At 37.9% G+C, this 12,140-nt stretch overlaps 1 protein-coding gene across 2 annotated transcripts in view; it reads right to left on the bottom strand.

Annotated features, from left to right (window-relative positions):
* The window catches only part of LOC131047405 (pumilio homolog 5), an 88,134-nt gene that overhangs the window by 55,408 nt on the left and 20,586 nt on the right, over positions 1-12,140 (bottom strand). For both annotated transcript variants that reach the window (XM_057981290.2, XM_057981291.2), the window contains exons 9-10: positions 6,923-7,117; positions 5,887-6,061 (exon numbers count right to left, since the gene is read on the bottom strand). In XM_057981290.2, the coding sequence (XP_057837273.1) occupies positions 5,887-6,061; positions 6,923-7,117 (370 nt within the window). The remainder of the gene's footprint in view (positions 1-5,886; positions 6,062-6,922; positions 7,118-12,140) is intronic.

A 12,140-nucleotide genomic window follows, 5' to 3' on the forward strand; every position in this document is an offset into this window, starting at 1 on the left:
CCTTGGGCGGACTTCAACCTTAACCCCTTCATGGCTTCTTAAGCTTTGGCAGACTTTGGCTTGGCCTCTTCATGGCCTCCATTAAGGCGAAATTTTGGCTAAGGCATGGGACGGACTTTGAAGGTCCCTCCTCATAGCTCTCTTTACCCTTGGCGGACTTTGGTGTTGACTCCTCCAAACCTCTCTAGGTGGGGCGGACTTTGGAGGTTGCTCCCAACACTTGGCAAGCTTGGGCGGACTTTGTTGTTAGCTCCTTCATGGCCCCTCTTCTTGCTTGGGCAGACTTTAGGCTATACTCCCAGCTTGAGCGGACTTTGGAGACACCTCCTAGGGCGGACTTTAGGCATCCCTCCTCTTGGGCGGACTTCAAGCATCTCTCCCAACATGGCGGACTTTGGCTTGGCCTCTTCATGGCCCCTTCAACCCATGGCGGACTTTGGAGTAGGCACACATGTGACCTCCATTGGCATGGCGGACTTTAACCTTAGCACCCACATGACCTCCATTATGCAAGGCGGACTTGGAGCTTGGCTCCCACATAGCCTCTTCAGCCTTGGGCGGACTTCAACCCTTGCTCCTCCATGGTCTCTTTAGGTGGGGTGAACTTTAGAGTGGGTACCCATGTGACCTCTAAACTCATGGCGGACTTTGATGAGAGCACCCACACAGCCTCCTAAGGCATGGCGGACTTCATGCAAGGCTCCTTCATGGCCTCTTCAACCTTCGTGATGGGGTTTGAACCTACAAAAACACTTCAAAACCCTTGTTAGCCAAACTTAGAAGAATTTTCAAAGAAATTTCAAAATTTCACAGTTTAATCTAATTTAACCGGATTAACTTGAAATTTGAAATCCATGCTTAGGAGGATCATCTGAAGCAGCAAAAAAAGCCTAAAATCTAGGGATTCAGCTTTTTTAGGTCAAAACTTGGAATTTTTGAGTTCCGGTCGAAACAGGTCAGTGGCACAAGTGTAAACCCCTAGGTTTGCATCCCGAAAAAGAAAAAAGCCTAAAATCTATGGATTTAGCTTTTTTAGGTCAAAACTTGGAATTTTTGAGTTCCAGTCGAAGCAGGTCAGTGGCACAAGTGTAAACCCTAGGTTTGCATCCCGAAAAAGCAAATAGCCTAAAATCTAGGGATTTAGCTTTTTTAGGTCAAAACTTGGAATTTTTTGAGTTCCGATTGAAGCAGGTCAATGGCACAAGTGTAAACCCTAGGTTTGCATCTCGAAAAAGCAAAAAGCAGACATCCCTAAAAAATAGGGAAAACTTTCTAAAAATAGCCATACCGGGGATCGGGCTAAAAATGCCAAAAAAGAAACTTCCTAAAAAATAGGAAAAAGCAAACTTTCTAAAAATAGAAAGTTGTCCAAATTCGTCCAAATCAATTGTGATCTTCGTCCTTTGGCCTCTCTAAGCACTCTGGTGGTGTTCACACTTCGGAATCACATAACTTGCAAAAAACTAACTTTCAATCGTCAAGCCCTGAAATGTTCTGAACTAGACAAGGCTTGGTGAAACTGCAGCAAAAGGTCACAGGATACTAACAAAATCCTAGAAAGCAGGAAAAGAGAGGGTCCCCATTTGCAATGGGGCGATGTGTGAAAAAGGTCACAACAGGAAGGAATTGGAGCGATCCTTATGCAAGATAAGTATCCCATTACATTTGAAAGTCACAAGCTCGTTGAGACTAAAAGACATTACTCAATCTATGATAAGGAGACACTCGCTATCATGCACGCTTTAACCAAGTTTCGACAATATCTAGTTTGTGGGAAATTCAATGTTAAGACTAATCATAACAGCTTGAGATTCTTTATGAATCAAAAGGACCTAAATGATAGACAGCAAAAATGGGTAAGCAAAATACAAGCTTTTGACTTCGATATTGAGTATGTAAAAGGGACAAATAATGTTGTAGCAAATGCTTTATCACAACGACCATATTTGAACACCCTAACAAGCATTACCACGGATTGGAAGAATAATATCATTGCAGAATATGTCAAATACCCACAAGCTAATGGTAACCTTGAAGGAAATTTACCCAATGAAGAGTACAAAGTAGTGGAAGAGCTTATCCTATATAAAAATAGGATATCCCTTGTGCCCAACTCGAAATGAAGGGAAAGATTTTTCAATACCACAACAATCCCTTAGTGGGCCACCAAGGGTACTATAAAACTTACAAACAGGTACGGGAGAGAGACTCTTGGAAAGGCCTCGAGAAATATGTCCTAAAGTATGTACAAGAATGCATGACCTATCAAAAAAACAAAACTAAGCAAAGCCACCCAACAAGTCTACTACAACCTTTGCCCATTCCAAATCAAAAATGGGAAAGCATCTCGATGAACTTCATAACAAGGTTACCTAAAGTTCAAGGAAAGGATTGCATTTATGTAGTAGTGGATTGGCTCACCAAGTAGACACACTTCTTTGCAATATCCATTGAGTATCTAACCCAACAAATAGCAAAAGTATTCTTTAAAGAAATCTTCAAATTACATGGTCTTCCAAGGAGCATAGTCAGCAACTGACACAGTTGATTCCTCATCCAATTTTGGCAAGAGCTCTTCCGATTAGCAAGGACTGATCTAGTGCAGGAGCACCTAGGACTTAGACTAACTAGTTTTTTCAATTTTGGCTTGTATTGACCCTAGCCAAGTCAGTAGTGAATAAGGACTCCAGGAGGGTCCAAGAGTTAGTGTTTTGAGTCAATGTAGGCCTAAGTTGAGTTCATTCTTCTTAGGTTTGCATTTTTGTGTAAATAGTGGGTTTGAGTAGGTAATTGACCTTCTTGATGGTCAAAAATGTCAAAACTTGGTATAGGCATTAGGGAGGGTTAAATTAGTCTTAGGCATGTTTTAAAAGTCATGTGGGATGACTTAGAATAGGTCTCATAGGTTGGAAAGACCAAAAAGTGCAAAAGTGCAAAGTTGCAAAAAGTTGTCATGACAACTTTTGTCCTGAATTGGTTAGCGATGGAGTTAGGGATTGTCCAACGCCCTAGGATGACTCCACACATGGGAAAAGCTATAAGTACCCTCTCTTGCATGGTTACCAAGGTTGGAGAATGTGTCATGTAAGTTCAACAATCTGAAACTACTCATTTTCAGACTAGTTGGCAGCATTTTGGCTTGATTTTACTCATTTTGTAATTGAAAATGGATTGAATCCATTGATCCAGCAATGGATTGAGTTTCTCTAGTGTGTTACAATGTTGTTGGTTCAATTTCAAGTTTTGTAAATAGTTTTCATTAGTGTTTTCTTTCTTTAGTTTGCAAACAGCCAGTTTTGGCTTGTATATAGCAGTTTCATGTAAAAATGGTTGCCCCATGAACTCCACACGTGCTGCCATCACGGCTTGTTGGGACATGAAGAGCAACCACCTATACAGTGTACATATGCAGGGGCAGATGCTGGAGAAGAGTTTCAATATGACTGTCACCTTATTCTAGGTGAATCCAAGAGCAACCCGGCTAGAGGAAATAAGGTGAAAATGTGGTGCAAAGTGCAGGGGTGAACACCAAATCACTATCCTAGATTTTGGAGGGGTCCATGGAGTTGGGACAGAGTTGCCAATGCAAGGAGAAGCCTTGACAAGGTCATTTGATGCTCAAACCCCAACTTGACCATTCACTGTCGGCTAGAGGCCTAGAAAACCCTTCAAAACCCCATTTTGGGGTTAGCACATTGTATGGTGGAATAAGAAGCAAAAACCACAAAAATCTATCGAGGTTAGATGAACCATTGAAGGAAAACCAAACTTGCTAGGGGGTCTTTTGGACCGTTTTCACTCAAGCCCTAAAAAACCGGTTTTAGGAAGCCTAATTGGGCTAAATTCCTTGTAGCCCTTTTCTAGGCAAGATTTTGAAATCGGTAAGAAACCCAAAGATTGCAAACCTCAAATGGACCCTAAATGCATTCAAAACATAAAAGAAGACACCTCCACACCTCTGCATCATCTCACAATGGTAAGAGGTCAATTTGACAACTTGAAGCCAAGAAGCCATAATTGAGCACATGGAAAGCACTGTGAATTGGTAGGGTTCCTAGCCAAAACACTTGAAGCAAACACCTTGGGAAGGTAAAGAGTCAAGCCCTAGAGGAGATTGAGAAGGACTTGGAGGTCTGGAGAGCAACTAGGCTTGGTGAGTTGGTGGAATTGAGCAACACCAACTAGGTAAAGTGTTAAGCAAACTAGGTGAACCCCATCATGATCTTACACCCAGCACAAGTTACCAATCTCAAATAGATGGGAAAACATAAATTTCAACAAGTGGATAGAACGATACTTGAGGAATTATGTCATCGGACAACAGAACGCATGGATAAAATGGTTGCACCTTGGTGAATATTGCTACAACACCACTCATCAGATGTCAATCAAAATGAGTCCGTTCAAAACATTGTATGGTTACAAGTCAACCTCTTTCGGAAGTTTGATTTCACAAGAAAGTCGAGTGCCAAGGACAAAACACTTTGTACAACAGACTATGGACATTATGAATACCCTCAAAGACAATTTGCATCAAGCATAGAATCAACAAAAGATCTATGTTGATTGAAACTGCACCGAGAGGACCAATGAAGTTGGAGAAATAGTGTTCTTACAGTTACAGCCATATAAGCAATCATCCATCAAGGTACGTCGAGTGGAAAAACTAAAACCTGATTTTATGGACTATATAAGATCCTAAGGAAGATTGATGAAGTAGCTTACAAATTGGATTTGCCCGAGAACAGCCATATTCACAACATCTTTCACATGTCAAGACTCAAGAAAGTGTTGAAGCAACAAGTTGCCCCATGTGTAGAGTTGCACCAACTTGACGACGCGGGTAAATTCATCTTGGAACCTGAAACAGTTCTCAATATGAGGGAGAAGCAATTAAGTAATAAGACTATCCCTAATTTTTTTATTAAATGGAAGGGCGAAGGGCCTACATGAGGAGGATGCTACGTGGGAAGGAGAAGAGATCTTCAACCATCCGAATCTGCTGTTACTTCAGGACAAGAAATCTCAGGGAGGGCGGACTATCATGCCCCCTTGAGTGAATACACATCTATTTGATTTCCCTGTGGCAACAATAAATGCTGGAACTATAATAAGAATTAATTTTAAATACTACAAGAAATTATGTAATCTTGGACAACAATTTAAATAGGGTAAACAAAGACAAATTTTGTTATTTGGATGTATGTTTGAACACTTGTACAAGTCTAGTCTTCTAGTTCAAAAAGCTACTTATAAACTATGAAGTAACATATGAAATGAAAGCTTCAATATTCTTTGAGTATTACCTCCTCCACAATTCAGATGGCTTCAAATGGATTCAAATTCAAAACAATAATTGCAAAATATTGCAAAGGAAGAACCTTATGGGCCTATTATACAAAATATCACATCTACAAGGATAAGAAACCATGCAAGTTGAGGAAGTCATTTACAGATTATTTATGACCATTTCTTGAACATTTAGAGAGGTGTTTTGAAGAAGTTCGAATTCTTTTTCATTATCTCTGGAAACGAATATTCATTTTGCTTCTTGCTTGGTTATTTGCTTTAATTTATCAATAAATATATAGATTCTGAACACCCATTTTTTCCTAATTATTTCAGTCCAACTTTCAATATATGACAAGTGACAAATAATCTATAAAAAATCCACAAAATGTGCTTGTAATTACTAATTTTGGAGTTGCTCTTCTTGTCAAATCCTACGCAAATATCACACAGTTAAAAAACTAAAGTATGGAACAAAAAATGAAACCAAATTAAAAAGAATACTCAAGAATCACAATACAAAAGCGTCCAAGCATGATCCTTGATCACTTGTGATCACTTGTTAAGTTGTCACTTAAGAGGCCAGAAGACACACACCTCCAACAGCAAGAAGTTTTTCAACTCGAGCAACTATATGTTTCCCATATGTGTACTTTTTCAATGCATGTAGGTGAAGTCTGATGCGAGCAAGCAGCTTTTCTCTTTGTACATCATCACAAGTTTCAAGAACCTTCTGAACTACATAGTTTGCATACTGATCCTTCATCATCGTCTGCACCACCAAATCATTCATAAGCAAGAACTGTTGAAATATCAAAAAAAATTAACAAACCTTGCAATCTTTCTGAAAGACAATTTGCATTTTGATCCTTTATCATTATCTGGACCACCAAATCATTCATATACAAGAACTGTTGAATATCCAAAAACATTAACAAAGTTTGCATTCATATTTGTTTGCTTCCAATAATGTAATCCTTCAGTCATATGTTCATTCTTATGATTAGTCAATTCATAAAGTCAAGACCGAATCAGAAAGACAGAGAAGATATTTAAGCACTGCCTATATAATTAAAAAAAATAAGGACATTAATAATGGCCTTCATTCTCTGGAAACTTTCAAAATACAAAGATTTCTCTCCTTTACAAATCTCAATATTATTTCTTCCTAAAAACTCCACAGATGACCTTGTCTTTTTTTGTTGCTACTAGAAGTTTGGTGTAGATCTTCAGCAAGTTCAGGCTTTTTACTGGAAAATGTATTTCATGAATTTATGATTTCAAAATCACCGAAATGTGCAGAAAAAATGCCACTGCGCATAATCTATGTAAGTAGGTATTTAGCATTTACCCTCATGAACAATTTTAAAACTGTATCAGACTTCATTAAGCTATTATCAATAATAAGCCAACAAAACAGTCATTCATTTGTTAGACTACTAGTTCCACTCTATTTAAATTTTAAAGTTACTGCATCGGAATCAAAAAACAAAATAAATGACCTGATGCATGCATAACGACTTAATTGAAAGATACTTTATGTTATGGAAAAGTTTGATCACAAACTTTAAATCTTAACAATGTAAATTAACCATGATCAAAATTTGAAAATAATGATAGAGAACATTAGTACCTGTAAATTGTCATTTTCCTCTGTCTGACCAAGCATTTCATCAATCAACATTTGGCGTTCTGTTGGGTTTCCATACTCCAAGCACTTCTCAACAACATTGGATGCAAATTTATGCTGACTCATTTGTACAAATTGACCTGCCAATTTGTTGATGACTTCACTTCTTTCATGTGGCTTCCCATGTTCCAATACATGCTAAACATCCATCACAAAGTTTTAGAGAGAGAAATCAAATAGTAACAAAGCAATTCTAAAACAAACATATCTTCCATTTCATTATGACATCCCCATACAATTTGGCTGAAAATTTGTGCAGAAATTCACAAATTCCTTAATGCATTTCATAGGAATGGATAGTCATGCAACCTCTAGAATGTTTACAAATTATTAACCACACTGAAACTTGCCTCCAAAAATACAAAAGGAAATGAAACTGTACAATGGAGATGATATTGAACCACTAAGAGTGAACAAATTATCAAATAGTGCTAATACTCAAGAATAAAGTATATTAGGTCGTTGGAGCCTAAGGTTATTGAAATAATAATAATCCCCTAAGACGCTAATATGGCGAAGGGACTTCAAGATCATTTGACGGGTGGAACCACCTTATTTATTATATTGGAAACAATGTGCAATAATCCAATGACGGAAAATTAAAAGATTCAATGGCCCGTTGCAATTACAGAGAGATTTACATAACACTTGGAAGAGTCTCAAAGATACCAATTGAGGTATAATATATTGTAATATGTGAGTAAAAGTTTGTGCTATCAATTCCCTAGATAGCCCATGGACTTTTTATGCTGTTTTAGGGGTTTTTCCCATATTAATAAATCATATGCATTTCTTGTGAAGAGTATTCTTACTTGAAGTTTTGGTAGTATTTTGATGTTTAATGGTTTGCCCAACATACATATATGTCTGGTAGGAATTATATTACTCTCTATGGTTTAAGGTTAACCACTTAAAGGTATCCCCTCTGAATTTTTTATGTTTCATAAGTGCTTTTTTATTTTACATTGATAACGTAGATCTCTTTTTGATCCTTAAACACAGGTGGAGATTTCTTTTCACAGTTCACCAATTATGGATTCTATCTCCTCTTGCTTGCAAACCCTTGCTTGACCAATCAACTTGCAACTAGCACCCAAAACAAAAGTCTAATTCAAAAGGAGACATACACTATAGATTTCAACTACTGAGAAATGACTGTAATAGCACAGAAATAACAAGAAACAAGCATGAAAATGAGACTAGACACAACCATATGCCTAGAGAAACCCTTATAGCGAAAAAAAGTTCCATCAATAATAAGCTGCAAACTCCTCATGTCACTATATCTTCAGCCTTTTACAAATAAATTCACTTTCACTGGGACCTTCATGAGCGCATTAAAGATGCAAAAAGAGTTCAAACCCTACAAACATACCTCCAAGACCATACGAACTCCATATATCAGCCTGCAAATCTCTCTTTGAATGCTTAGGAAGGTAAATACTTGAGCCAACAGATGACCTTCATACATTTTTATAGCTTTAACAAGCCACAATAGATGGGTTTCATCACACAATCTGCTTGTTAGTGTAAGAAACAAATTCACAACCTTTGCTCTCCCTGATAAGAGAAACAGTGTAAATTCACCATTTTGAGTCTTCTAGTTTCTTTGGCACTCTCTCAATCGGTAATGAAGGAAACTGACCTTTTAGTTATGCACCAAGATCCCATAGCTTGGATTACAAGTCCCAGAATGAAGATACTTTGGTCCCCAAAAGCTTAGAAACTCATCAAGTGAGGAAATTTCTTCCCTACATCCTCATTTGGATACCCTTTTGCTTTGCTTGGCAATTGTCTTTTCAATCCAATTTAGCCCTAAAAGCCCTCTCCTTTTAAAGAACAATATCACTGCCCCCCCAAATCCTCTTGACTGTTTGCTACAAGATCATCAATAGGAGGCAAGAAAGAACCTCCTTCTTCATCAAGCATCGAAGGCTCAAACAATCAAAGATTCTGGTAGCAAATCAAGGCAAATTGCATTCTAACCCATTTTTTCTAGAATCTGATAAATGCCATACCTTAAAGGCTTAAAATTCCTTACTTGCCCTTGGAGTCCATTCTTGCCTAGATACAACAAAACTTGGTCTCCAACCCTAAATTATGTTCAACTTGATGTTGGTCATGCCTCTTCTTGTACCTAGCTTATGACTCCTTTAGTTTCTCCATAACATAGAGATGAGTTTGCCTGACATTTTCAATTAACATATCATCTTTGAGAACTTCTTAGTCCATTTGTTCTTTATCATTGTGTGATTGTCTTTCCTAAGGCAACATCCAAAGGACTATGCAATAGGAAGCAAAATTATTAACTGTTATAGGAATAATATGCACCATGCTTAAATGTTAGACAAATTATACCCCCTCAAGAGTTGTACAAGTGTTTGATTACCTACTTCCACTTGCCCATCAATTTGGGGACGTAAAGAGATGGATATAAAATCCAAATGAATATCCATTGATTCCCACAAACACACCAAAACTTCCCCAAAAGCCTTGCAATGTCGTCTGATATAATACTTTCAGACTTCAGGTAATCTAATGTGAATGGGCACATGTGAAAAGAATAACTCAGCTGCATCAATACCCTTAAAGAGTCTACTTGCACAAAATGAGCAGTGATAATCATGCCCTCTTTTTGAAATGGGGAATCCTTCCACAAAGTCTAGTATTGATACGCACTCCCATGGTCAAAAACCTACTAGTAATGGTTTGGAGTTTATACAGTCCCAACTTTCGATTATTTGGCTAAACTATACCATACAACTTGCACCCACAAATGAACTTTGAGACATCTACTTGCGTGTTCAGCAAACACACATACCTTTGAAGATATGCCAATTTCTTAGTCACCCCAATGTGACTAGCCACTTTTGACGTGTGGGCCTCTCAAAAAAAAGAACAACCTCCTTTCTTTGGGAACACACAACTTGCCCAATTTGTAGAGGACTCCATCTTGGAAATAGTACTCTAGATTTGGTTCAAAACCAGCAATCTTAACCTTTGTAGCTTGCTTGTAGATCTCTCCAAAATCCTCATCATTCCCATAATCCTCCACACATACCTCTTCGGCAAAGGTTTTCAATTAAAAAAAAGTGCACACTGCTGAAACTAGGGGTAGCCTAAGCCCTACACAACACGTCTGCTAACTTCTTGGTCACTCTCCGCTTGTACTCGATGTCCAAGTGGAATTCTTGCAAGAATCTCATCCACTTATAATGCCTAGCCTGCTACAACTTAGTTTGAGCTTGCAACTATTGAAGAGGTTAATGATCCATATGGATAATTGTTTCTTTGCCCATTAAGTAGTCTTTCCATTTCTTCGCCACTTGGACTCAAGTATGCAACTCCTTGCCTTATATGCAATACTTAAGGACTGATCTGTATAAGAGTTTGGAATGATAACATATTGATATTCCTTCTTGTAGGAGAACCCCCCTATGGCATGGTCACTAGCATTTGTCTGTACCTCAAAAGGCTGTTTAAGATTAGGCAAAACTAATGCATGGCTGATTTTGTGCTTTGACTCCTCAAAACTTCAAAAGCCCTTATAGTTTGCTTCCCCATTTGCAGCACTTTCCACTTCTTGTAATGGCATATAACAGTGCCACCACGGATGAGAAAGACTTCACAAACTTCCTCACATATTGCACTGCTCTCACAAAGCTTTTAGTCTCAGTGACATTAGAAGGTGTAGGCTGTCTCATTGTGGCCTCTATCTTGGATGGATCTATCCTTATCTCTCCATCTCCAATCGCATATCCTAAGTAGACAGCTAATCATTGTATGCATTCACACTTCTTACCATTCAGTACCAATTTGTTCTCCTCTAGGACTTGCAAGACTTGTTTTAGATGCACAAACTGTTCCTCATATAACCTGCTGAATAGTATAATATCATTCAAGTAGACTATCACACAAGAGTCAAGAAATGGTCTCGATAACTCACTCATAAGCCTCAAAAACTTCTTGATGTGTTTCACAATCCAAATGGAAGTACCAACAGTTCATAAAGCCCTTGCTTTGTCTTAAACACTGTTTTTCATGCATGTTCATTGATCCTTCCTTGATGATATCGATACTGTAGAACTAGCTTACTTAAAGATTAGCATGGTGTAGATAATCAAAGAGATCATTTACCTATGGCAGTGGATACCTACTCTTGATGGTTATCTTGTTAGAGTTTTGTAGTCCACGCACTATCCCCAACTACCATCTTTCTCAGGCACCACCACTATCAAAGAACCACAATGCAAGGTGCTTGGTCTTCTCACTCCCTAGTCAATGAGAGCTCTTAGGTTGTGGCTATTCTTCATTGGCTTCAACTAGACTTTGACAGTACAAACCTATGTTAGAAAGAGAACAATAGGATAGCAATCGGATTTCATACTCTACAGCTTTCCCAGGTGGCAACCCCTTAGACTCTTAGAAGGGCTTCCTGAACTATTATAACAGCTAGTCCATGACCATTTCTTTCTTGCAAGCAGTGGACTGATTTAATTTCAGCCACCTCATTTTCTTGTTTCCACTTGCCTAAAACTGTGAGGTGGCAAAGGCTAATGTGATGTTGACAACTGAAACTTTTCTGATTTTTTTGCAAGGTGAGGATTAAATATTACTAAATTATAATTCTTGTTGGTGGCAAAGCTGCACAACCTACAATGCATGCAAATAATAATTTGTAACCTTTACAATAATGGTTCTAGTGGCAAGCTTTCTAGAACAGAATACAAACTCTATAGTAAAAATGATTGGAAACTAATTCTGGCGGCAAGCCTTTCAAAATAATGTAAAATCAATGTCAGTTGGAGTCATACAAAAATTTCCATCAAAAATCAATATGATGGAAATTGTGCATATAATGAAATTTAAAAATTTCAAGTTTACCAACAGCAATAATAATCAATATATACACAATACCAGCCAAAGGGAATTTATGAAAAACAGATATAATACTGTAGTTGGTGCAGCCAGATCATTAATGGTACAATACCAGATATAATACTGTAGTTGGTGCAGCCAGATATTTAATGGTACAGCAGCAAATTGAAGAAATTAATAGCCAGTGATCACCTCCCAGCAGTTGACCAACAATTAAAAAATCACACTAAGTTTGGCCATACGGTCACAATAATAAATAAACTACATATGAAGCACAGCCAAC

Source organism: Cryptomeria japonica, chromosome 2 (genome assembly GCF_030272615.1).
Source record: "Cryptomeria japonica chromosome 2, Sugi_1.0, whole genome shotgun sequence".
Classification (NCBI taxonomy): Eukaryota; Viridiplantae; Streptophyta; class Pinopsida; order Cupressales; family Cupressaceae; genus Cryptomeria; species Cryptomeria japonica.